This window comes from Alligator mississippiensis, chromosome 7 (assembly GCF_030867095.1).
Source record: "Alligator mississippiensis isolate rAllMis1 chromosome 7, rAllMis1, whole genome shotgun sequence".
NCBI classification, from domain to species: Eukaryota; Metazoa; Chordata; order Crocodylia; family Alligatoridae; genus Alligator; species Alligator mississippiensis.
Window position 1 is genome coordinate 4,819,736 of NC_081830.1, and position 27,030 is coordinate 4,846,765.

Below are 27,030 nucleotides of genomic sequence, written 5' to 3' on the forward strand. Positions count from 1 at the left end.
ATAACTATGTGGTCAGATATTTTAAATGAGGCTGGAACGGGTGGAGGCGGGGGGTGTCATATATATCCAGTTAAAATTCACAGTGAAACATAGTCAGGGAGAGAGAAGAGACAGATAAAAAAAAGAAATGTACATAGGAAGACAACGGTACGGACGGCAAGAAAGACTATGGAAGGAATGGTTTTGCAATCGATGACACAGATAGTGGAAACAAGCAAAAACAAACAAAAAGGTGGAATAGGGGATTTGGAACAGAATATCTACCATTATTTTGCTTAGAAAACCATCAGTACACAGTGATTATAACCATTATTGTTGTATACATCAAATTGCCTCCATTGTTTCATGCCGTTATATTTCGGGTCTTTTGGAAAAAAACTGTCCTCTGGGCAAAAGCCTGCCTCAAAGCCTCCTGAACCTGTTTGTTCCTCAGGCTGTAAATGAAAGGGTTTAGCAAAGGAGACACCACTGTATTGAGAATGGACACCCCCTTGCTGAGGTCTAGCCCACTGCTGCCCGCAGGTTTGATGTACATGAAGATGCAGCTGCTATAGGTGATGGAGACAACGGTGAGATGTGATATGCAGGTGGAGAAGGATTTCTGCCTCCCGGAAGCAGAAGGGATGTTCAGGACAGTGGAAATAATTCTGGCATAGGACAGGATTGTAATCGGAAGAGTGCTCAGGAGAGAAAAAGTAGCTGCTGCGGACCCTACCAGTTCCAGAAGCCTGGTGTCTGCACAGGCGATTTTAAACAGGGGTGCGCTGTCACAGAAGAAGTGGTTAATGATATTTTGGCTGCAGAAGGGCAGTTGGAATATTGCAAGTGATGGTCCAATGAGTAGCAAAAAGCTACTTGCCCACTCAGCACTAGGAGTCTGCAGACACGCTCACTCATGATGGTGGTGTAGGACAAAGGGTGGCAGATGGCCACATACCTATCAAAGGACATCGTTGCCAGTAAGAAGAGCTCAGTAGTACCGAAGACAAGATAGAGGAATGCTTGTACAAAGCATCCAGCTACAGAAATTGTTCTGTTGCCTGACGCCAGGTTGAACAGGGCTTTGGGGATGACGGTGGAGGTGAAACCAATTTCCAGGAGGGAGAAGTTCCGGAGAAAGTAGTACATGGGGGTTTGCAGGCGATGGTCCAGGAGGGTGATGGTGACAATCACAATGTTTCCCATCATATTCAAGATGTAGGTAAGCAGGAGAATCACAAAGATCAGACTCTTCAAGTTCTGTACTTCAGTGAAGCCTAAGAGGACAAAGTTCCTGACCACGGTCTGGTTCTCCATGACAGCATTTTAATGTTCCTGCAGGGGACGTAGAAAACATTAAACATATTATTTCCTTTGGAAAATGCCATTTTCTGTATATTAACTGAGAGGAAATATTGAAACGTTCTGGACCAGATTTTAAGCCGTTATAAGTCAATAGAGCCCATTGGACTGTGTAGAATATAACCGCTCGTCACACCAGTGTTTTTTTGTCCCTGACAACATTAGACTTCTCTGTCCTTTGGCTCAAGTTCCAGTGTCCCAAGCCAGAAGAGTGGAAAAAAAAGGTTTGCTACATTTCAGGGTGGATTGAGTTCGATCCAGTCAATTTCAACCACTGATTGAAATCATGATTTAAATCACCAAGCCAAAAACCTGATAGAATAATTATATTTGATCAACTTTTCCACTATTTGTGTGTGTGTGTGTTTTAAAGAAAGGTGAATTAACATTGGTTCATATAACAATTCAAACATGTTGATTTACAACTAGATACACATTTTAACTGTAAATGCGGTACATACAGTTTCTACTTACACAAGCTAGGGATATGTGTGTGTGTGTGTGTGCTTATCTAGCTTAATATATTCATACTGCTAGAAATCCTACATTTTAATGTTCTAAAATGGTGAAATATGTATCGTCCTCCCTAGATGATTAACTTATTGCCCATATGTGTATCAAGATGCATTGAGATGACAACTTGAATTTACTTAAGCACACAAAACCAGCACTTGGAATTTACTAAACAAAAAATTAATGTTTTTGATACAGAAACTCTATTTTTTTAACAAAACATGGTACACATTTTCAACTACATTATGAAGACCAGTATTAACTGTTACAGTATTAGAAGTATGAAATGTGAACATTGAATTAAACTATTTATTTCAAATCACTCTGGGGTATATTTTCTACAATGCCTAAGTAAAATTTATTTGAGCTTATGTTCCTGCTTGCCTAATTCTCTTCCAAATGACAAAAGGAATTGCTTTATGTAGGCTTTTTTTTCAAGATTTTTACCCCCTTTCTTTCAAGTATTTAGAGCTCACCAGTCTCATCCTCCTGCCCACTTTTTCTTCATGGACCAAAATAGAAAAAGAAGCTTTGCTGCTTTTTCCAACTCCCAACTTATTTCTCAGCTTTAAGTGAAAAGCAAGCCCAAAAGGAAGAAAATACTTTTCCTTCACCTGTAGAAGAGGCTACTGCTGGTAAAATCTTTAACAAACTCTGTCTAGTTGCAGGTGCTTTACTAGTGACTTAAAACATCCTGAGAAAACATGTCTTGTTTGAATGGTTGACCTGTAACTCTGAATTTTGCTGTGGTTGGTATGATTGATGAGTGATTAGTAGAGGCCCATATCATAGCAGCGTTTTTGTCTTTGGCAGTTAGGCATCTACCTTGGTATTTTGTGTGAAAAATCTTGGGAAGAAAATAGGGTGGAGTAAGTGCTTGATCCCTTCACTTCTTTACTGCCTGCAATTTAACTTTGCTGCTGGGTATGTCTTTTCTTAATGTTTCTTGAAGTTCTTTCCAAATTTCAACAGCATCTGCAATACAGCTGCAATTTTCTGTCGCTTGTCTAAGGCTATGGACACAGGTTTCAGTGTATTCAGCATAACTTCTACACTTCACCTTTGGCCAGTGTTGACTACTCTAGCTGTGACTGCTCCATCAATTTTGTCATCATTTTCTTTACAGATGGGCATCAGAAGATGACAGTTCTTAGATGTTTCCCCCCTCATTTTAGAGGTTTTAGTAGAGGCTCATTGACACATCTAAGTTTATTTATAATATTTAATAGCTCATACTAAAGGTATACCTTAGCCTATGCTGTATTAAATTGAGATTTCATTTTAATCTGGTTATTTTTTTAAAAGGAAAACTTGATAATAATTTGAATAAAAAAAAAAACAAACCCAAAAAACCTCCCAAGATTTTTTAAAATCATTGACTTTTACCCTTCTGCATGTGTTTTCAGGTGCAGGCTTTTCTCTCCAAGCTTCCATTTCTATCCATACATGACATTCATGACTGCTTGCCTGGGGTTATGGATCCATTCATCAATGCAAAATCACACATGCTAGGGAAATAGAAGGGTATTTGCAAAGGAACCTGTAAGTATTGACGTCTAAAAATACACTGGGAGTCTGTTAACTTTGCCTCCTCCTTGCGAGTTAGGGAAAAAGCTCTCAGGGAAAAGATAAAGGAAAGAACATGGATGTCAATGCAAGACATCATTTTTTTTTTTTTCTGTTCAGATTTCCAGTCTAGTATGTTTGCTAAATCTTCCTCAAATCACATTGCCAAATACCATCATTCAGTTTCCAGTATCTGCTACTGAATGCTTAAAAATCATAAGTCACACCACTACCCTGAATGGAGCTATGCCGATATGTTAACAGGGGACAAAGACCATAGTACCACAGGACCAATAGTATACTTCATTTTAGTAACATATTGGGATGAAAAAAATAAACTTGCTTTTCACCTATTCTCTGAACTATTCTCACAGCTGTTCTCACATCTGCAGCAACATTGCAGCCCTTGTACATCTAACACACCATATATAAAAGAGTCCCACCTGCTGTTCCAGGCAATACCATTGAGTTTTTCACTCTGTAATCCTTCTGTCTTCTGTAGCTTGATTACTTTCCACTACATAACACTATGGTTGCACATTCACTCCTGGGTTGGACTGGATCACCTGGTGTGGTCCTTTCCAGCAGTACTTCCCTATGATGCTATGTCCTGGGTGGTAGATGGGGTTCAGGTCAGCCACTGGCCCTTGTGCAACAATTGACTAAGTCCTGCCCTATACAACATGTAGGGCTGTTCTTGTATGCAACGATGCAAAATCACACTAGTTAAGGACCTGGAAGGGTATTTGCAATGAAATTGGAAAGTATCTGAAAACTCACTGAGAGTCTGTGACATTTTGCGTACATCTGTGCCCACACATTTTTGAAGGGCTAGATTATTATATCTAGAAAAGCTAGCCTGGCTCCCAGCCTTAATGAGTAAATGCTCCTGTCTCAGTTACTTCCACTTATATTGCACCTTGAGTTTTCAATGATTCCTGTACAGTAGCAAATATAGATTTTTTTTCCTGAATGATATGAGAATATGTAAAGTTTAGAACAAGGAGGTTGGTCCAGCTCTCATTATTAAATGCCCTGGGGACCTGTGTATGCTACTATGACAGAATGTGTTAACAAGCCAGAGGCTGATTAATTTAGAAATATAATTGCACATTGTCTATTGATTTTTATTTCAGGCTTTCCTGTTTTTGTTGCCAGTGCTGAAATATGGTTCCTTGTTTAAGAGAATTTTTGTAAACATTTGTTTCTTATGATGATGGGACAAGGACAGACAAAGCTTATAGGGAAAGCTATTGAGTACTTTTTTGCATGTCAGATAACCTACTGTTGCTCAGTGGCTTGCTCCTGTCCTGAAGTAAGTCACTGCACCCTGAAGTGACGAACCCCTGAATGAAACAAGCAATACAATTATTGCATTTTTGTTGTCAGTTGGCAGGGGATGGAGTAGACAGAGACAAGAGTGACGCATCCTTAACCCTACATCATCTTCGTGGCACTTATTAGCACTTTTGCTGGATGACTAACAGTGATTTCTGGCATTGGGTCATGCTGTGGATTCTGCAGGTATATCTTCCTCTGGCAAAATAGGATCTCCTTGCGTGCATATCTGCTGTAAGAAAAATTATGAGGGAGAAAGAGGGAAATTGCCTGATGGCTAGTGCACTTACTGTCCAAGTGCTGCTGATGAACTCCTCTGTAATGACCTCGTTAGGAGGTGCCCTATCTGCTGAGCTCCTGGGGTATAACATATGCAACCTCCTTCCTACATTTTTTTTCTGGGCTATGTGCATAAGTGTCCAGAGACCAGTTTACATGTACAGGTTTATGCAAACAAAGGGTAAAGCAGGGAGCAAAAAACAGTCAGAGAGACAGCTGGGAAACTGCCACTAAGATATGCAAAGGGAAACACAGTTCCACCCTACATGTTTAAAGAGGTTGCTGAATACATGCAGCTTTCTTCCTTGCTCAACTTTAAATATTTCTCTAAACACTATATCTATATTTCTCTAAACAACCTAAAGAGCAGAGATGATGTCACGTGTAGGAGTAGAGACAGGATTTCATCTCTATACATATTTTAGGTGTGGGCAGTAGCCCAACATCTTGTAAAGTTGCTAATCAGATGCTCGGACCATTATTTAAAAAAAAGAGACTAAGATTAGGGGAGAGCTATAGAAATCAGATTAGGGCTTGAAAAATATAATTACTGCCACAGCTAAAGCAATCATTGTAGTTTTAGAGCCAACTTCAACATTGTTGATGCAAAGGAGTGCTTATTTCTGAGGAATGTCTCCCTCTTGGCAATTAGCTTCAGCTCTGCTGTGTTCCTCAATATATGGGCCAACCTAGTACTTGGCTCAGCAGCAATTTCTTTTCTTGGGTGTCTTATGCATTTTTTCCTGTATTTTGTTCTGGGAAGTTCTGAGTCCTTCTTATTAGTAGAAATGTCCTTCAATAGGAAGTGGCCATTTGCAACCCTTTGCACTATACCAACCTCATGGGAATTTGAGTTTGTATGTTGTTGTTTCTGGGTTCCTGGATCAAAGGTTTCCTTCTCCTTTGCATCCTAACGATTGTGTTTCTTTAATTTGCTTCTGTGGGCCTAATGTTGTTAACCTTCTGGTTTTTGTGACATCACGTCTTGGATGAAACTACTCTGTGGAGATGCATAGGTCCTACATCTCATGTCTTTCATGGCAGCTACTTTCTATCTGCTGCTTAATATCCCTGTTGTGCTGGACTGCTCACCTTCCATTTGATGCCATCAGCAGTGGGATCTTCATCTTCATGTACGTCAGACTCGCACAGACAAGTGGGCTAGACAGGAACAAGGCAGTGGCCATTCTCAGTACCATGGCCTGTCCTGTGCTCAACCACCTCCATCTGCAACCTGAGGAAGAAGGACAGTCTAAAGGCCTGGATGCATGTAGTCAATTGAGCATGTAGCTTTCAAAGCATCTTGTGGAACATGAAGAGTGTAAACACATTAAAGAATTAAGAGTTATCCATATCCTCAATGTGTGTGTGTGGCGCATGCATGAGTGCGTTCATTTGTGTTTGCATGTGTGCGTGTGTGTATATGCGTGTGGGTATGGGCATGGGTGTGTAGAGATGCCACGGAAATCGGACATCAAAATGATCTTTTTGTGTATATTTCTAATGTCTATTCTTAATTCCTTTCTTCTCTACACAGTATAAAATTAAGAAGTATATAGTTTTATTATCAACTTCATGAAGCTGAGAAGTAGATACGGTTGGTGGGTCCCAGCGGGGGTGGCACATGAATCCAAAGAATCTTCTATTGCTTCCTTTAATCTAGTCTCATATACGGGGTGATGTGATTGTGAAAGTTTTCAAAGCGGTTGTGGAAAAATGCACAATGTTTCTCCTTACCCAAGTGCATGACTGAAGATGGTAGATGAAAAACCAAGAAGAAAGGGAGAAGGCACATGAAAGAGCTCACCTTCCCTCTTGACTCCACTATAACTGCAGGAATCTGTCACATAGAGACTTGAGAAAACATTGTAATGAATACCTGTCACATAGAGACTATTGTAATGAACACTTCTATTTTCCAAACCAGTGTAGATCTCTCCCTATCTTCATCCATGATTAAATAGATTAATCTATATTCCCAGATAGCATCCCCATTCCCAGCCAACTATGATGTCACATCCATGTGAGAAATACTCAGCATAGAAGTTTTTATTAATAAGAATACTCCTCAAATGGCATACAAGCCATAAGGTACTGGAGTGAAACACCACATGTGCTTATATCTAATTTATTAGAGGGCTACCTATTTCTTTTTTTCATTGATGACTATTATGTTGCTATTATTTAAAAAAAAAAGACTAAGAATAGGGGAGAGCTATAGAAATCAGATTAGGGCTTCAAAAAAACATAATTACTGCCACAGCTAAACCAATCATTGTAGTTTTAGAGCCAACTTCAATATTGTTGATGAAAAGAAAAGACAGCTAATTTTGGGTTCATAATAAATATGAATAAATAGAGAAAAAACACCAGTTTCCTCTGACCTCTGACCTCAGTGGGCTCAGCTCTCACACTCACTGTTACCCACACCCAAAGTAATGTTCGCTGTTGCTTCCCAAGGTAAGGCTTGGTCAGGAGCAGATCATGGTGCATCATGGGATATTTAGTCCCCTGGCAGGAGGTCTAAGTCTGTAGAAGACAATGGGTTTCTAGGAACACATAGTAAGCACCTTCAGGAACTCCTTCCTCCCACCCCCATGAGATGTGAATGTATTGAATGTGCACATGTGAATTGGAAGTTACTTTCTGTGGAATCTGCTGCTGGCAATGAAGGCACAGGTTTACACCATGTTTACTATATATTCTGTGCTTGCCAGCCTGGCAGCACTCTTTCCCATAAATCTGGCAATAGGGTTTATCTCTGAATGCCTTTACACAAGCACTTGTCAGTCATCCATTTTAAGACTTTTCATTCCATGCAGGAAGAGCACACACCAACTGCTGAAACTTCCTTAGCCTGACGAAGGGTTTTTGAACCTGAAAACTTGCTTAATAACTATTCTCCAACTATTTGGGTTGGTCTAATAAAAGACATCAAATTCACCCAAGGAACCTTGTCTGCCTTTAGACAAGCACAGTTCTTGCCTCCTCCTCCAACCAGCTCCACCCACAGTTGTTGACCCTGAGCCTGAAGTGAAAGCTTTCTTTCAGAAATCTGGACTTCTTGGGGTTTTTCTTTTTTCCTTCATTGAAAAACTTCATTATATCATTTCTTAACATTTCCAAACTAAATCTTAGAGGGGACTTTTTCTTCTTTGCCCATGCTGAGGTTTAAATGTCTTGGTTGTTTTTTTTTCCCAGTGCGGGATGCAAGCCCTTGTCAAAATGCTGCCATTCCTCGGGGGGATGGAAACATCTTGGGGAATTCATGTATTTTTTCATCAACTTTGTTTCAATGCACACTTCATTTAATATTTAGCGGGTGAAATGAATGAATGGATCTAAGAAAGTTCCTTCTTTATTGGAAGCATGATCCCAGGCCAGAATCCAGCACCCTCTTTCCAAACAGGGCAGCATGTACTTCATGCTCTCTGCCTATTCTTTCCGTCCTGGCCCCTGCTGTCTCTCATGAAGCTTGCCCACTGGGAAGACAGGGGCTGTGGAGAGATGTAGATAGGAACAAGCCCTTTTGTTAGTAGACAGAATGTAGTTTGGATGCAAGTTCAAACCCTCCTGTTTAGGATTGGGGGCTGCTAGCACCTTGGCTTGCTGCCTTCTGGGTAATTGAGTTGAGTACTAGACTCATAGGTGCATGGGGAGGTGCTCCTTAATTCTGGCAGGTACCTGGTATGGGTGATTTAATTTCACACACTAGTCTGTCACAGGGGAAACAGGCTTGCAAATTGTGTGGAAATGCCAAGAACAGCAATCCTGTGTCAGTGCATGAGGCATTCAGGTTCATAACGCACATCTGGATTTATCCTGTAGGTGTCTACACTGGGGCTTCTGCACATGGTGTGAAGCAATTCAGGTAGAGCAACAAGGCCTACCTGAGCTCCTTAGCAATGCAGTGTTTCTGGGAAACACCTAACCCTTGCCTCATATTCTGAAGAAGTTTTCCATTAAAAAAGTCTGCTCAGAATGTGTCTCCTTTGCATCAACACTATTGACATTGGCCCAAGAACTGCAATGACTGCATCAGTGGTGGTAGTAAATATTTTTATCCACCCCACACCTGATGATAGCTCTCCATTTGCTCCCTCATAAGTTTTTTTTTTTTTTGCAGCAGATAAGCACACAAGGAGATACTATTTTGCCACAGGAATAAATACCTGTAGAATCCAAACCATGACCCAATGCCAGAAATTACTGTAAGTCATCCAGTGTAAGTGCTATTTAGGTAGGTGCATGAAGATGAAGTAGGGTTAAGCCTTCACTGGTATTTTTTGTCTTCTCCACCCACTGCCAATTGACAGGAAAGTCACAATAATTCTAATGCTTGTCCCTTCCAGGGTGCAGTGACTTTCTGCAGGATAGAAGTAAACCACTGACCAACAGTAGATTATGTGGCACGTGCAAAGAGTACTCAGTAGCACCCCCGCATTTAAGCTACAAACATGTTTGTCTGTCTATACCCCCTTATCTGCAGAAACTAATGTTTAGAAAATGTCAGTACTCAATGAATCTATATTTCAACAATGACAAAAGAAACAAAAGCAGTACAGCCGGCCGTAAAAATCAATAGAGAGTTTGAGGTCAAATTGCTAGATTAATCAGCATATAGCTAGTTCATTCATTCTGTTATACCAGCATACACAGGTCCCCAGAGCATTTCATAATTACATCTAGAAACCAGCCTACTTGTTCTAAACATTATATATTCTCATACCCTTCAAGAAAAAAATCTGGATTTGCTACTGAACAGGAATCACGAAGACCTCCAAGTGCAAGTAAAGTGGATGTAACTGGGGCAGAGGAGATAGAAGTATTACAAGAGCATTTAATAATTTGGACTGAAAGCCATCCTCGCTATTTGAAATATAATACAATCTCACCCTTCAAAAAGGTGCATGCATCGATGCATATCAATCATTGCATACCTTCAGTGAGTTTCCAGATACTTTCAGATTCATTTGCAAATACCCTTCCAGTTCCTGGACTAGTGTGATTTTACCTCCATTCATGGTAGCATACCCCTACATGCTCTATCAGACAGCAATCATACAAGGGTGATGCAAGGGGAAGTAATCAAGCTAGAGAAGACAGAAGGATTGCAAAGTGAAACATGTAGTGTTGTTGACTGAATCAGCAGGTAGGACTCTTTCTAAGCAATGTCAGATTTATCAGGGTTGGAAATGTGTTGCAGCTGTCATAGTGCAGACAGTAGGTGAAAAGCAAGTTTGTTTTTTTTGTTTCTTCCTAATATTTGTAATGGTCTATAAAATTGATCCTGAGGTACTAGGATCTTTGTCCGCTATTAGCTAATCAGTGTAGCTCCATTCAAGCTAGTGGTGTGACTCATGACTTTTAAGCACACAGCAGCAAATACTGGAAAACGACTGGTGGTATTTGCCACTGTAATTTGAGGAAGATTTGAAGAACACCCTTCCAGCTGGAAGACATTTTGTTTGAGACTGTATTTTAAGCTTATTTTTAAGAGTTTAAGAACTTGCCTTCAGCTTGTTTTGTAATAAATTCCACTTATGCAATAGCATTGAAAAGCAGGGGAACAATGACATTACTCTCTTTCTCCTTCTGTGGGTTTAGCAAATATATTAGACTGGAAATTTGAACAGAAAAAAATGTTATCTTGCATGCCCATGATGTTCTTCTCTTTATCTTTTTACTAAGAGCCTTTTCTCTAACTTACAAGTAGGAGCCAAAGTTAAGAGGCTCCCAGTGCATTTTCAGATATCAAATTCTTACAGGTTCTTTTGCAAACGCCCTTCTGTTCCTTAACCATTGTGATTTTTGCATTGATGCGTGGATACATAACCTTGAATTTAGGCAAGCAGAGATGAATGTCATGTTTAGATAGAAATGGAAGATTGGAGAGAAAAACCTGGACTTGAAAATGCATGCAGATGGATAAAACGATTAAAAAAAATGTATATAAAGAGTGTGTATATAGGAGGTATATATACCAAATCTACTGCAAATGCTGTATTTAGTTGTAAATCGACATATTTTTATTTTTATATCAACCAAAGAAATTCACTTTTCTTAAAAAAAAAAAAATCTTATACACAGAGATACACACGCAATGGGAAAGTTGATCAAAATCAGTTACTATACTGGACTTTTGACATGCTGACTTAAATCATTATATATATAGATGACTTAAATTGGCCTGATTTAACTCAAGCCATGCAGAAACACATCAAACCTTCCTTTTCATGCTCTGGCTGGCGACATTGGAGCTTGAGCCAAATAGGCAGAGACTTTTAAGGTTGTAGGAGACAAACACAGCTCTGGTCTGATGAGCAGTCATATTCTACAGCATCCAGTGGGGCTCTACTGACTTATTCCAGATGCAAATCTGGCCCAGAGCATTTCAATATTTTCTCTCAGTCAATAGACAGAAAATGATTAATTTCCCAAAGGAATTCCTATTTTTAACGTTTTCTACCTCCCCTGCAGGAACATTAAAATGCTGTCATGGAGAACCAGACCATGGTCGGGAATTTTGTCCTCTTAGGCTTCACTGAAGTTCAGAACTTGAAGACTCTGATCTTTGTGGTTCTCTTTCTTACTTATGTTTTGACCACCATGGGAAACATTGTGATCATCACCATCACCCTCCTGGACCAGCGCCTGCAATCCCCCATGTACTACTTTCTCCGGAACTTCTCCCTCCTGGAAATTGGTTTCACCTCCACCGTCATCCCCAAAGCCCTGTTCAACCTGGCGTCAGGCAACAGAACAATTTCCGTAGCTGGATGCTTTGTACAAGTATTCCTCTATCTTGTCTTGGGTACTACGACATTCCTCTTATTTGCAGTGATGTCTTTTGATAGGTATGTGGCCATCTGCCACCCTTTGTCCTACACCACCATCATGAATGAGCGTGTTTGCAAGCTCCTAGTGCTGAGTTCTTGGGTGACTGGTTTTGTGCTAGTCATTGGACCATTGCTTGCATTATTCCAACTGCCCTTCTGCAGCCAAAATATCATTAACCACTTCTTTTGTGACAGCGCACCCCTGATTAAACTTGCCTGTGCAAACACCAGGCTCCTGAAACTGGCAGGGTACGCAGCAGCTACTTTTTCTCTCCTGGGCACTCTTACGATTACAATCCTGTCCTATGCCAGAATTATCTCCACTGTCCTGAACATCCCTTCTGCTTCTGGGAGGCAGAAAGCCTTCTCCACCTGCATGTCACACTTCACCGTTGTCTCCATTAGTTATAGCAGCTGCATCTTCATGTACATCAAACCTACAGGTAGCAGTGGGCTAGATCTCAGCAAAGGGGTGTCCATTCTCAATACAGTGGTCTCGCCTTTGCTCAACCCTTTTATATATAGTCTGAGGAACAAACATGTTCAGGAGGCTCTGAGACAGGCTTTTGTTCAAAGGACAACTTTGTCAAAAGGATGAAGATTTGAATGTTAAATGGAAGAATAAAACAACAGAGGAAACGTGTTTAATATAATGTTAATGGCCAGAATGAATATATACTGATGGCTTCCTTAGCAAAATAAAAAGCCAATATTCTGTTGCCTCTTCTAGGTTTTAGATATTTGAGGTTTTTTTCCCATTCTCCACGTCATTGATTGGAAAATCATTGCTCTCGTGTTCTTATTTACCATAGGCAACCCCCTCCTAATGCTGTTTCAGTTAGTGCTATCTAGCTATTGTGCTATCAGTGGTGGTGAGGAGTGTGGGGCCCGTGCCACCGCGCAGGGTCAGGTGCAGCAAGGGCCTGTACTCAGGTTGGGGCAGCAGGAGTGCAGGGCCCTGGGCCAGGGCCAGCAGGGGCCCACGCCCAGAGCAGATGCTGGCACATAGGGTCAGAGTGGCCAGTGGGCACGTGGGAGGGTGGGGAGAGATGAAATTAAAGAAACACAATCATTAGGATGCAAAGGAGAAGGAAACCTTTGATCCAGGAGCCCAGAAACAACAACGTACAAACTCAAATTCCCATGAGGTTGGTATAGTGCAAAGGGTTGCAAATGGCCACTTCCTATTGAAGGATATTTCTACTGATAAGAAGGACTCAGAACTTCCCAGAACAAAATACAGGAAAAAATGCATAAGACACCCAAGAAAAGAAATTGCTGCTGAGCCTAGTACTAGGTTGGCCCATATATTGAGGAACACAGCAGAGCTGAAGCTAATTGCCAAGAGGGAGACATTCCTCAGTAATAAGCACGCCTTTGCATCAACAATGTTGAATTTGGCTCTAAAACTACAATGATTGGTTTAGCTGTGGCAGTAATTATGTTTTTTGAAGCCCTAATCTGATTTCTATAGCTCTTCCCTATTCTTAGTCTCTTTTTTTTAAATAATGGTCCGAGCATCTGATTAGCAACTTTACAAGATGTTGGGCTACTGCCCACACCTAAAATATGTATAGAGATGAAATCCTGTCTCTACTCCTACACGTGACATCATCTCTGCTCTTTAGGCTGCTTAAAGAAATATAGATATAGTGTTTAGAGAAATATTTAAAGTTGAGCATGGAAGAAAGCTGCATGTATTCAGCAACCTCTTTAAACATGTAGGGTGGAACTGTGTTTCCCTTTGCATATCTTAGTGGCAGTTTCCCAGCTGTCTCTCTGACTGTTTTTTGCTCCCTGCTTTACCCTTTGTTTGCATAAACCTGTACATGTAAACTGGTCTCTGGACACTTATGCACATAGCCCAGAAACAAAATGTGGGAAGGAGGTCATTTATGTTATACCCCAGGAGCTCAGCAGATAGGGCACCTCCTAAGCAGGTCATTACGAGGGTCATTAAGAGGAGTTCGTCAGAAGCACTTGGGCAGCAAGTGCACTAGCCATCAGGCAATTTCCCTCTTTCTCCCTCATAATTTTTCTTACAGTAGATATGCACACAAGGAGATCCTATTTTGCCAGAGGAAGATATACCTGCAGAATCCAAAGCATGACCCAGTGAAAGAAATCACTGTTAGTCATCCAGCAAAAGTGCTAATTAGTGCCATGAAGATGATGTAGGGTTAAGGATGCATCACTCTTGTCTATGTCTACTCCATCCCCTGCCAACTGACAACAAAAATGCAATAATTGTATTGCTTGTTTCATTCAGGGGTTCGTCACTTCAGGGTGCAGTGACTTACTTCAGGACAGGAGCAAGCCACTGAGCAACAGTAGGTTATCTGACATGCAAAAAAGTACTCAATAGCTTCCCCTACAAGCTTTGTCTGTCCTTGTCCCAGCATCATAAGAAACAAATGTTTACAAAAATTCTCTTAAACAAGGAACCATATTTCAGCACTGGCAACAGAAACAGGAAAGCCTGAAATAAAAATCAATAGACAATGTGCAATTATATTTCTAAATTAATCAGCCCCTGGCTTGTTAACACATTCTGTCATAGTAGCATACACAGGTCCCCAGGGCATTTAATAATGAGAGCTGGACCAACCTCCTTGTTCTAAATAATATATATTCGCGTATCATTCAGGAAAAAAAATATCTATCTTTGCTACTGTACAGGAATCATTCAAAACTCAAGTTGCAATATAACTGGAAGTAACTGAGGCAGAGGAGACAAAAGTCTTACTGGAGCATTTACTAATTTGGACTGGGAGCCAGGCTAGCTTTTCTAGATACAATAATCTAGCCCTTCAAAAATGTGTGGGCACAGATGTACGCAAAATGTCTCAGACTCTCAGTGAGTATTCAGATACTTTCCAATTTCATTGCAAATACCCTTCCAGGTCCTTAACTAGTGTGATTTTGCATCATTGCATACAAGAACAGCCCTACATGTTGTATAGGGCAGGACTTAGTCAATTGTTGCACAAGGGCCAGTGGCTGACTTGAACCCCATCTACCACCCAGGACATAGCATCATAGGGAAGTACTGCTGGAAAGGACCACACCAGGTGATCAAGTCCAACCCAGGAGTGAATGTGCAACCATAGTGTTATGTAGTGGAAAGTAATCAAGCTACAGAAGACAGAAGGATTACAGAGTGAAAAACGCAATGGTATTGCCTGGAACAGCAGGTGGGACTCTTTTATATATGGTGTGTTAGATGTACAAGGGCTGCAATGTTGCTGCAGATGTGAGAATAGCTGTGAGAATAGATCAGTGAATAGGTGAAAAGCAAGTTTATTTTTTTCATCCCAACATGGTACTAAAATGGAGGATACTATTGGTCCTGTGGTACTATGGTCTTTGTCCCCTGTTAACATATCGGCATAGCTCCATTCAGGGTAGTGGTGTGACTTATGATTTTTAAGCATTCAGTAGCAGATACTGGAAACTGAATGATGGTATTTGGCAATGTGATTTGAGGAAGATTTAGCAAACATACTAGACTGGAAATCTGAACAGAAAAAAAAAAAAATGATGTCTTGCATTGACATCCATGTTCTTTCCTTTATCTTTTCCCTGAGAGCTTTTTCCCTAACTCGCAAGGAGGAGGCAAAGTTAACAGACTCCCAGTGTATTTTTAGATGTCAATACTGACAGGTTCCTTTGCAAATACCCTTCTATTTCCCTAGCATGTGTGATTTTGCATTGATGAATGGATCCATAACCCCAGGCAAGCAGTCATGAATGTCATGTATGGATAGAAATGGAAGCTTGGAGAGAAAAGCCTGCACCTAAAAACACATGCAGAAGGGTAAAAGTCAATGATTTTAAAAAATCTTGGGAGGTTTTTTTGGGGTTTTTTTTTTAATTATTATCAAGTTTTCCTTTAAAAAACAACAACATTAAAATGAAATCTCAATTTAATACAGCATAGGCTAAGATATACCTTTAGTATGAGCTATTAAATATTATAAATAAACTTAGATGTGTCAATGAGCCTCTACTAAAACCTCTAAAATGAGGGGGGGAAACATCTAAGAACTGTCATCTTCTGATGCCCATCTGTAAAGAAAATGATGACAAAATTGATGGAGCAGTCACAGCTAGAGTAGTCAACACTGGCCAAAGGTGAAGTGTAGAAGTTATGCTGAATACACTGAAACCTGTGTCCATAGCCTTAGACAAGCGACAGAAAATTGCAGCTGTATTGCAGATGCTGTTGAAATTTGGAAAGAACTTCAAGAAACATTAAGAAAAGACATACCCAGCAGCAAAGTTAAATTGCAGGCAGTAAAGAAGTGAAGGGATCAAGCACTTACTCCACCCTATTTTCTTCCCAAGATTTTTCACACAAAATACCAAGGTAGATGCCTAAATGCCAAAGACAAAAATGCTGCTATGATATGGGCCTCTACTAATCACTCATCAATCATACCAACCACAGCAAAATTCAGAGTTACAGGTCAACCATTCAAACAAGACATGTTTTCTCAGGATGTTTTAAGTCACTAGTAAAGCACCTGCAACTAGACAGAGTTTGTTAAAGATTTTACCAGCAGTAGCCTCTTCTACAGGTGAAGGAAAAGTATTTTCTTCCTTTTGGGCTTGCTTTTCACTTAAAGCTGAGAAATAAGTTGGGAGTTGGAAAAAGCAGGAAGGCTTCTTTTTCTATTTTGGTCCATGAAGAAAAAGTGGGCAGGAGGATGAGACTGATGAGCTCTAAATACTTGAAAGAAAGGGGGTAAAAATCTTGAAAAAAAGCCTACATAAAGCAATTCCTTTTGTCATATGGAAGAGAATTAGGCAAGCAGGAACATAAGCTCAAATAAATTTTACTTAGGCATTGTAGAAAATATACCCCAGAGTGATTTGAAATAAATAGTTTAATTCAATGTTCACATTTCATACTTCTAATACTGTAACAGTTAATACTGGTCTTCATAATGTAGTTGAAAATGTGTACCATGTTTTGTTAAAAAAATAGAGTTTCTGTATCAAAAACATTAATTTTTTGTTTAGTAAATTCCAAGTGCTGGTTTTGTGTGCTTAAGTAAATTCAAGTTGTCATCTCAATGCATCTTGATACACATATGGGCAATAAGTTAATCATCTAGGGAGGACGATACATATTTCACCATTTTAGAACATATTAAAATATAAGATTTCTAGCAGTATGAATATATTAAGCTAGATAAGCACACACACACACACACACACACACACACATATCCCTAGCTTGTGTAAGTAGAAACTGTATGTACCGCATTTACAGTTAAAATGTGTATCTAGTTGTAAATCAACATGTTTGAATTGTTATATGAACCAATGTTAATTCACCTTTCTTTCAAAAACAATCACACACACAAATAGTGGGAAAGTTGATCAAAAATAATTATTCTATCAGGCTTTTGGCTTGGTGATTTAAATCATGATTTCAATCAGTGGTTTAAATTGACTGGATCGAACTCAATCCACCCTGAAATGTAGCAAACTTTTTTTTTTTCTGCTCTTCTGGCTTGGGACACTGGAACTTGAGCCAAAGGACAGAGAAGTCTAATGTTGTCAAGGACAAAAAAGCACTGGTGTGACAAGCGGTTACAGTCTACAGAGTCCAATGGGCTCTATTGACTTATAACGGCTGAAAAATTGGTCAACAACATTTCAATATTTCCTCTCAGTTAATAGACAGAAAATGGCATTTTCCAAAGGAAATAATATGTTTAATGTTTTCTACGTCCCCTGCAGGAACATTAATATGCTGTCATGGAGAACCAGACCGTGGTCAGGAACTTTGTCCTCTTAGGCTTCACTGAAGTATGGCACTTGAAGACTCTGATCTTTGTGATTCTCCTGCTTACCTACATTTTTACCATCATAGGAAACATTGTGATTATCACCATCACCCTCCTGGACCATCGCCTGCAAACCCCCATGTACTACTTTCTCCGGAACTTCTCCCTCTTGGAAATTGGCTTCACCTCCACCGTCATCCCCAAAGCCCTGTTCAACCTGGCGTCAGGCAACAGAACAATTTCTGTAGCTGGATGCTTTGTACAAGCATTCCTATATTTTGTCTTGGGTACTATTGAGCTCCTCTTACTGGCAGTGATGTCCTTTGATAGGTATGTGGCCATCTGCCACCCTTTGTCCTACACCACCATCATGAATGAGCGTGTCTGCAGACTCCTAGTGCTGAGTTCCTGTGCAAGTAGCTTTTTGCTACTCATTGGACCATTACTTGCATTATTCCAACTGCCCTTCTGCAGCCAAAATATCATTAACCACTTCTTCTGTGACAGCGCACCCCTGATTAAACTTGCCTGTGCAAACACCAGGCTTCTGGAACTGGTAAGTTCCACAGCAGCTACTTTTTCTCTCCTGAGCACTCTTACGATTACAATCCTGTCCTATGCCAGAATTATCTCCACTGTCCTGAACATCCCTTCTGCTTCTGGGAGGCAGAAAGCCTTTTCCACCTGCATATCACATCTCACCGTTGTCTCCATCACCTATAGCAGCTGCATCTTCATGTACATCAAACCCATGGGTAGCAGTGGGCTGGACCTCAGCAAGGGGGTATCCATTCTCAATACAGTGGTGTCGCCTTTGCTAAACCCTTTCATTTACAGCCTGAGGAACAAACAGGTTCAGGAGGCTTTGAGGCAGGCTTTTGCCCAGAGGACAGTTTTTTTCAAAAAGACCCAAAGTATAACAGCATGAAACAATGGAGGCAATTTGATGAATATAACAATAATGGCTATAATCACTGTGTACTGATGGTTTTCTAAGCAAAATAATGGTAGATATTCTGTTCCAAGTCTCCTATTCCACTTTTGTGTGTTTGTTTTTGCTTGTTTCCACTATCTGTGTCATCAATTGGAAACCATTCCATCCATAGTCTTCCTTACCGTCCGTACCGTTGTCTTCCTGACTATGTACATTTCTTTTTTTTTTTAACTCTCTCTCCTCTCTCCCTGACTATGTTTCACTGTGAATTTTAACTGGATATATATGACACCCCCCGGCTTCAAAATGATTCTTTTGTGTATAAATGTATTCTTAATTCCCTTCATCTCTATGTGATATCAAGTTAAGAAGTGGATAGTTTTGGTATCAACTTCAAGATGCTGAGAAGTAGATGGGGTTGGTGGGCCCAGCATGGGGTGTGGCTGCAATTACAAGCATGTTCTATGTCTTTCTTCTGACCTGTTCTCCTTCACATGGGAAATGAGATTCGGAAAACGGTCATAGGGGTTCTTGAATCGTTCACAATATTTTCTCCTTACCCAAGTGTGTGACTGAAGGTGTTGGATTACAACCAACAAGAAAGGGGCAAAGTACATAAAAGAGCTAACATTCACTTTTGTCTCCACTATAACTGCAGGAATCTGTCACAAAGAGACTTGATAAAACATATTGCAACGGTTGTGCTTTTTTTTTCAAAAGGCTGGATCCATGTGGCTCTCTCTTTCTCTTATAACTAATTTACCAGAGGGATATTTCTTTATTATTTGACATGAATCTATTATGCGCTGGTCCTTTCCCAAACAGGAAAAGGGAGATTGAAGAACATGTGTCAAAATATGAGCTTAAGAACATTTGCAAAATTATCATTGTGGGTATAATATACCCAAATAATACTATTTAAATCTTACTTAAAGTTAGAAAAGAGCAAAGTATTATTTTAAGCTGGGGGAAAATATAAATTCAGAGGAACTGAAAATATGATTACTATTATATTATGAATGAGGTTGAAAACAATGGATTACTTGAGAAAAAAAAGAAAAAGATGAAAAAACATAGATAAAGTTAAAATACTGTATTTGAGGGTGTTACAAAATGGAAATGGAAAGAGATTTTATTTATACATATTAAAATAAACTTTTATTTTAAGTTGCCTTGTTATGCTTGAAAATTGAACTATACTTAAAGAAAATGAAAGTTAGTTTTAGAAAGTCAATAAATACAAGTAAATAGAAAGCACAAATATAAAAATGTAAAATTTGTCTCCCCCCTTTCATGTTGGGGAGGTGGGGTTGGTCCATAAGGATGAAAATACATACGCTCACATACACCACACACACAAGCACACACACAGCTTCTTCATATATAGCACGCAAGGCCTGCAATGGATTTCATTTATTCTCAACATTTCATTGATTAGGTTTCTTTCCTGACAGTTTGTTTCAGTGTGATCAAGGAAAATACCTTCCTTTCCTTTATCCTCCCAGATTCACAGATCAACGCTTCTTCCTATGTTACCTTGAACTGTTATCCACAAAATCTGCCATTATTAAGCTTCTTATGGGGCATGAAAACCTAAGAATTCCCATATTGGGTCTGACCAGTAGGTCATCTAGCCCAGTTTCCTGGACCCTTGTCCTGTTTTCTCTGAACTCAGTGGGCTCAGCTCTCACACTCATTGTTACCCACACCCACAGTAATGGTCACTGCTGCTTTCCAAGATAAGGCATGGTCAGGGGCAGAGCATGGTGCACCATAGGATATTTAGACCCCTGGCAAGGGGGTCTAGGTCTGTAGAAGAGCACGGTGTGCAGGAATACAGAGGTCCCACCTTCAGGAATTCCTTCGCCCACCCCTCATGAAATATGTGATGTGTTGAATGTGCACAGGTGAATCTAAGGTTACTTGCTGTTATATCTACTAAAGGCCATTAATGCACAGTTTTACTTTGTATTTATTATATATTCTATGTCAGTGTGGCAGCACTCTTTTTTGCACTGTTGGCAGTGGGCTTTATTTCTGAATGCCTTTAGACAAACACAACCCCTCTTTCCTCCTCCAGCCTCCTCCCCAGGGTTGCTGACCCTGAAGCTGAAATTAAAGCTTTCTTTTAGGGATCTGTTAGGGATCTGTTGACTGGTTTCAGCCTCTGGTTCCAGACAACAAGGGACACCTGCAAGGCAGGCAGAAAACAGAAACACCGGGAATCCCACCTCCACTGCTGTCTCTATCTGATCCATTGCATGGGAAGACCCAGGAATGTTTCTGCCCGCTCCAGCCAGGGGCTGTAGGCAGTGGCTACACAGCGCGCTGAGTCCGCACTCCCTTCCACTCCACTGCATTTCCCCATCATCTCTCCCCACCAGAGGTCAGTTTCCTCTGACCTCAGTGGGCTCAGCTCTCTCACTCACTGTTACCCACACCCAAAGTAATGTTCGCTGTTGCTTCCCAACGTAAGGCTTGGTCAGGAGCAGATCATGGTGCATCATGGGATATTTAGTCCCATGGCAGGAGGTCTAAGTCTGTAGAAGACAATGGGTGTGTAGGAACACAGAGTAAGCACCTTCAGGAACTCCTTCCTCCCACCCCCATGAGATGTGAATGTATTGAATGTGCACATGTGAATTGGAAGTTACTTTCTGTGGAATCTGCTGCTGGCAATGAAGGCACAGGTTTACACCATGTTTACTATATATTCTGTGCTTGCCAGCCTGGCAGCACTCTTTCCCATACCTCTGGCAATAGGGTTTATCTCTGAATGCCTTTACACAAGTACTTTTCATTCATTCATTTCAAGACTTTTCATTCCATGCAGGAAGAGCACACACCAACTGCTGAAACTTCCTTAGCCTGATGAAGGGTTTTTGAACCTGAAAGCTTGCTTAATAACTATTCTCCAACTATTTGGGTTGGTCTAATAGAAGATATCAAATTCACCCAAGGAACCTTGTCTGCCTTTAGACAAGCACAGTTCTTGCCTCCTCCTCCAACCAGCTCCACCCACAGTTGTTGACCCTGAGCCTGAAGTGAAAGCTTACTTTCAGGAATCTGGAATTCTTAGGGTTTTTTTGCTTCATTGGAAAACTTCATTATATCACTTAACATTTCCAAAGTAAATTTTACTGGGGACTTTTTCTTCTTTGCCCATGCTGAGGTTTAAATGTCTTGGTTTTTTTTCCCCGTGCGGGATGCAAGCCCTTGTCAAAATGGTGCCATTCCTCAGGGGGATGGAAACATCTTGAGGAATTTATGTATTTTTTCATCAGCTTTGTTTCAATGCACACTTCATTTAGTATTTAGCAGGTGAAATGAATGAATGGGTCTAAGAAAGTTCCTTCTTTATTGGAAGCATGATCCCAGGCCAGAATCCAGCACCCTCTTTCCAAACAGGGCAGCATGTACTTCATGCTCTCTGCCTATTCTTTCCGTCCTGGCCCCTGCTGTCTCTCATGAAGCTTGCCCACTGGGAAGACAGGGGCTGTGGAGAGATGTAGATAGGAACAAGCCCTTTTGTTAGTAGACAGAATGTAGTTTGGATGCAAGTTCAAACCCTCCTGTTTAGGATTGGGGGCTGCTAGCACCTTGGCTTGCTGCCTTCTGGGTAATTGAGTTGAGTACTAGACTCATAGGTGCATGGGGAGGTGCTCCTTAATTCTGGCAGGTACCTGGTATGGGTGATTTAATTTCACACACTAGTCTGTCACAGGGGAAACAGGCTTGCAAATTGTGTGGAAATGCCAAGAACAGCAATCCTGTGTCAGTGCATGAGGCATTCAGGTTCATAACGCACATCTGGATTTATCCTGTAGGTGTCTACACTGGGGCTTCTGCACATGGTGTGAAGCAATTCAGGTAGAGCAACAAGGCCTACCTGAGCTCCTTAGCAATGCAGTATTTCTGGGAAACACCTAACTCTTGCCTCATATTTTGAAGAAGCTTTCCATTAAAATTCTGCTCAGAATGTGTCTCCTTTGCATTAACACTATTGACATTGGCCCAAGAACTGCAATGATTGCATCAGTGGTGGTAGTAAATATTTTTATTCACCCCTCACCTGATGATAGCTCTCCCCTATTTTTAGTCTTTTCTTTTCTTTTCTTTTTAAATAAGTATAAGCATCTGATTAGCAACTTTACAACATGTTGGGCTACTGCTTATACTAAAAATATGGATAGAGATGAAAGCCTCTGTTTGCTCTTGCACATGATATCATCTCTGCCCTTCAGGTGGTTTAGAGAAATGTTTCATGTTGGGTATAAAAGAAAACCTGGCTATATTCAATAATCTCCTGAAACATGGAGGGTGGAATTATATTTCCCTTGGCATATTTTAGTGGCAGTTTCCTTGCTGTCTTTCTGACTCTTGTTTGGTCCCTGCTTTATACTTTGGTTGCGGAAACCTGTTCATGTAGACTGCTCTCTGGCTACTTAGGTAAATAACCCAGAACAAAATGTTTTTACCCCAGCAGTTGAGCAGATAGGCATCTGCCCAGGTCATCACAGAGGAGTGCATCAGAAGCAGTTGGACAGCAAGTGTACTAGTCACCAGGCAATTTGGTTAACAGTTTCAAGGGCTTTCCATTTGCTCCCTCATAAGTTTTTTTTTTGCAGCAGATAAGCACACAAGGAGATACTATTTTGCCACAGGAATAAATACCTGTAGAATCCAAACCATGACCCAATGCCAGAAATTACTGTAAGTCATCCAGCGTAAGTGCTATTTAGGTAGGTGCATGAAGATGAAGTAGGGTTAAGCCTTCACTGGTATTTTTTGTCTTCTCCACCCACTGCCAATTGACAGGAAAGTCACAATAATTCTAATGCTTGTCCCTTCCAGGGTGCAGTGACTTTCTGCAGGATAGAAGTAAACCACTGACCAACAGCAGATTATGTGGCACGTGCAAAGAGTACTCAGTAGCACCCCCGCATTTAAGCTACAAACATGTTTGTCTGTCTATACCCCCTTATCTGCAGAAACTAATGTTTAGAAAATGTCAGTACTCAGTGAATCTATATTTCAACAATGACAAAAGAAACAAAAGCAGTACAGCCGGCCGTAAAAATCAATAGAGAGTTTGAGGTCAAATTGCTAGATTAATCAGCATATAGCTAGTTCATTCATTCTGTTATACCAGCATACACAGGTCCCCAGAGCATTTCATAATTACATCTAGAAACCAGCCTACTTGTTCTAAACATTATATATTCTCATACCCTTCAAGAAAAAAATCTGGATTTGCTACTGAACAGGAATCACGAAGACCTCCAAGTGCAAGTAAAGTGGATGTAACTGGGGCAGAGGAGACAGAAGTATTACAAGAGCATTTAATAATTTGGACTGAAAGCCATCCTCGCTATTTGAAATATAATACAATCTCACCCTTCAAAAAGGTGCATGCATCGATGCATATCAATCATTGCATACCCTCAGTGAGTTTCCAGATACTTTCAGATTCATTTGCAAATACCCTTCCAGTTCCTGGACTAGTGTGATTTTACCTCCATTCATGGTAGCATACCCCTACATGCTCCATCATACAGCAATCATACAAGGGTGATGCAAGGGGAAGTAATCAAGCTAGAGAAGACAGAAGGATTGCAAAGTGAAACATGTAGTGTTGTTGACTGAATCAGCAGGTAGGACTCTTTCTAAGCAATGTCAGATTTATCAGGGTTGGAAATGTGTTCCAGCTGTCATAGTGCAGACAGTAGGTGAAAAGCAAGTTTGTTTTTTTGTTTCTTCCTAATATTTGTAATGGTCTATAAAATTCATCCTGAGGTACTAGGATCTTTGTCCACTATTAGCTAATCAGTGTAGCTCCATTCAAGCTAGTGGTGTGACTCATGACTTTTAAGCACTCAGCAGCAAATACTGGAAAACGACTGGTGGTATTTGCCACTGTAATTTGAGGAAGATTTGAAGAACACCCTTCCAGCTGGAAAACATTTTGTTTGAGACTGTATTTTATGCTTATTTTTAAGAGTTTAAGAACTTGCCTTCAGCTTGTTTTGTAATGAATTCCACTTATGCAATAGCATTGAAAAGCAGGGGAACAATGACATTACTCTCTTTCTCCTCTGTGGGTTTAGCAAATATATTAGACTGGAAATTTGAACAGAAAAAAATGTTATCTTGCATGCCCATGATGTTCTTCTCTTTATCTTTTTACTAAGAGCCTTTTCTCTAACTTACAAGTAGGAGCCAAAGTTAAGAGGCTCCCAGTGCATTTTCAGATATCAAATTCTTACAGGTTCTTTTGCAAACACCCTTCTGTTCCTTAACCATTGTGATTTTTGCATTGATGCGTGGATACATAACCTTGAATTTAGGCAAGCAGAGATGAATGTCATGTTTAGATAGAAATGGAAGATTGGAGAGAAAAACCTGGACTTGAAAATGCATGCAGATGGATAAAACGATTAAAAAAAATGTATATAAAGAGTGTGTATATAGGAGGTATATATACCAAATCTACTGCAAATGCTGTATTTAGTTGTAAATCGACATATTTTTATTTTTATATCAACCAAAGAAATTCACTTTTCTTAAAAAAAAAAAAATCTTATACACAGAGATACACACGCAATGGGAAAGTTGATCAAAATCAGTTACTATACTGGACTTTTGACATGCTGACTTAAATCATTATATATATAGATGACTTAAATTGGCCTGATTTAACTCAATCCATGCAGAAACACATCAAACCTTCCTTTTCATGCTCTGGCTTGGGACATTGGAGCTTGAGCCAAATAGGCAGAGACTTTTAAGGTTGAAGGAGACAAACACAGCTCTGGTCTGATGAGCAGTCATATTCTACAGCATCCAGTGGGGCTCTACTGACTTATTCCAGATGCAAATCTGGCCCAGAGCATTTCAATATTTTCTCTCAGTCAATAGACAGAAAATGATTAATTTCCCAAAGGAATTCCTATTTTTAATGTTTTCTATGTTCCCTGCAGGAACATTAAAATGCTGTCATGGAGAACCAGACCATGGTCGGGAATTTTGTCCTCTTAGGCTTCACTGAAGTACAGAACTTGAAGACTCTGATCTTTGTGATTCTCCTTCTTACCTACATCTTGACTATCATGGGAAACATTGTGATTATCACCATCACCCTCCTGGACCATCGCCTGCAATCCCCCATGTACTACTTTCTCTGGAACTTCTCCCTTCTGGAAATTGGTTTCACCTCCACCGTCATCCCCAAAGCCCTTTTCAACCTGGCATCAGGCAACAGAACAATTTCTGTAGCTGGATGTTATGTACAGGCTTTCCTTTATATTGTCTTGGGTACTACTGAGTTCTTTTTACTGGCAGTGATGTCCTTTGATAGGTGCGTGGCAATTTGCTACCCTTTGTCCTATACCACCATCATGAATGAGCAGGTTTGTGAACTTTTAGTTCTGGCTTCCTGGTTTGGTGGCTTTTTCCTTGTCCTTGGACCATTACTTGCATTATTCCAACTGCCCTTCTGCAGCCAAAATATCATTAACCACTTCTTTTGTGACAATGCACCCCTCATCAAACTTGCCTGTGCAGACACCAGGCTCTTGGAATTGGTAGATTTCACCGTAGCTGTGATTTCTCTCCTGGGCACTCTTACCATCACCATCCTGTCCTATGCCAAAATCATCTGCACCATCCTGAGCTTTCCATCATCTTTGGGGAGGCAGAAAGCCTTCTCCACCTGCATATCACACCTCACTGTGGTCTCCATCACCTATGGCAGCTGCATCTTCATGTACATTAAACCCACGAGGAAAAGTGGGGTGGACCTTAGCAAAGCCGTGTCCATTCTCAACACGGTGGTGTCCCCTTTCCTCAACCCTTTCATATATAGCCTGAGGAACAAACAGGTTCAGATAGCCTTAAGGCAGACTTTTCGCATGAGGACCATGTTTTCTAATGTACCAAAAGTATAATGTAATGTAGAAGGAATAAAAAAGAGAAAACAACATGAATAGGACAATAATGACCATGATCACGAGTACCTGTTGTTTCTTGAGCAAATAAAAGCAATTTCTATTTCTTGCTCCCTACTCAACTGTAGCTTTGTTGGTGCCCTTTCCCTATGACAATTTCCACACGTTTTGTTTGCATAAAATTATCTATCTATCTATCTATCTATCTATCTATCTATCTATCTATCTATCTATCTATCTATCTATCTATCTTTGTTAGTGCTCTCTTTCTTGATTTTTTTTTTTTTTCTTCATCACATCTGATAAAGTAAGCTTCACCCTATGAAAGTTGGGCTGTCTATATTTATCTTATTTAGTTAGTCTATAAAGGTGCATATTATCTACCCTGTTTCTTTGTTCCCCAACCCTCAGTCTTCAGGATTGTATCTGAACATATGACCCCAGTGATCATAATGAAATGTTAAACCTCTTACTAA

General features: G+C 40.3%; 3 protein-coding genes and 1 pseudogene across 3 annotated transcripts; 3 read left to right on the forward strand and 1 right to left on the reverse strand.

The window, feature by feature from the left end:
• Positions 1-343: 343 nt before the first annotated feature.
• LOC106740499 (olfactory receptor 6E1-like) lies at positions 344-1,296 on the reverse strand (annotated as a pseudogene).
• A 10,239-nt stretch (positions 1,297-11,535) lies between these two features.
• On the forward strand, positions 11,536-12,474 carry LOC132251533 (olfactory receptor 6E1-like). The gene has a single exon (XM_059731368.1). It carries the CDS (start codon positions 11,536-11,538, stop codon positions 12,472-12,474), a length of 939 nt encoding a protein of 312 aa, XP_059587351.1.
• Positions 12,475-17,645: 5,171 nt separating this feature from the next.
• Positions 17,646-18,602, forward strand: LOC132251534 (olfactory receptor 6E1-like). Its single transcript, XM_059731369.1, has one exon. The coding sequence runs from the start codon at positions 17,646-17,648 to the stop codon at positions 18,600-18,602; it is 957 nt and encodes a 318-aa protein (XP_059587352.1).
• A 7,004-nt stretch (positions 18,603-25,606) lies between these two features.
• Positions 25,607-26,554, forward strand: LOC106740497 (olfactory receptor 6C74-like). Its single transcript, XM_059731370.1, has one exon. The coding sequence runs from the start codon at positions 25,607-25,609 to the stop codon at positions 26,552-26,554; it is 948 nt and encodes a 315-aa protein (XP_059587353.1).
• Positions 26,555-27,030: the final 476 nt, after the last annotated feature.

Bases quoted from the DNA above. Each gene is read 5' to 3' on its own strand.
- LOC132251533 (XM_059731368.1), top strand. From the start codon at position 11,536: ATGGAGAACCAGACCATGGTCGGGAATTTTGTCCTCTTAGGCTTCACT.
- LOC132251534 (XM_059731369.1), top strand. From the start codon at position 17,646: ATGGAGAACCAGACCGTGGTCAGGAACTTTGTCCTCTTAGGCTTCACT.
- LOC106740497 (XM_059731370.1), top strand. From the start codon at position 25,607: ATGGAGAACCAGACCATGGTCGGGAATTTTGTCCTCTTAGGCTTCACT.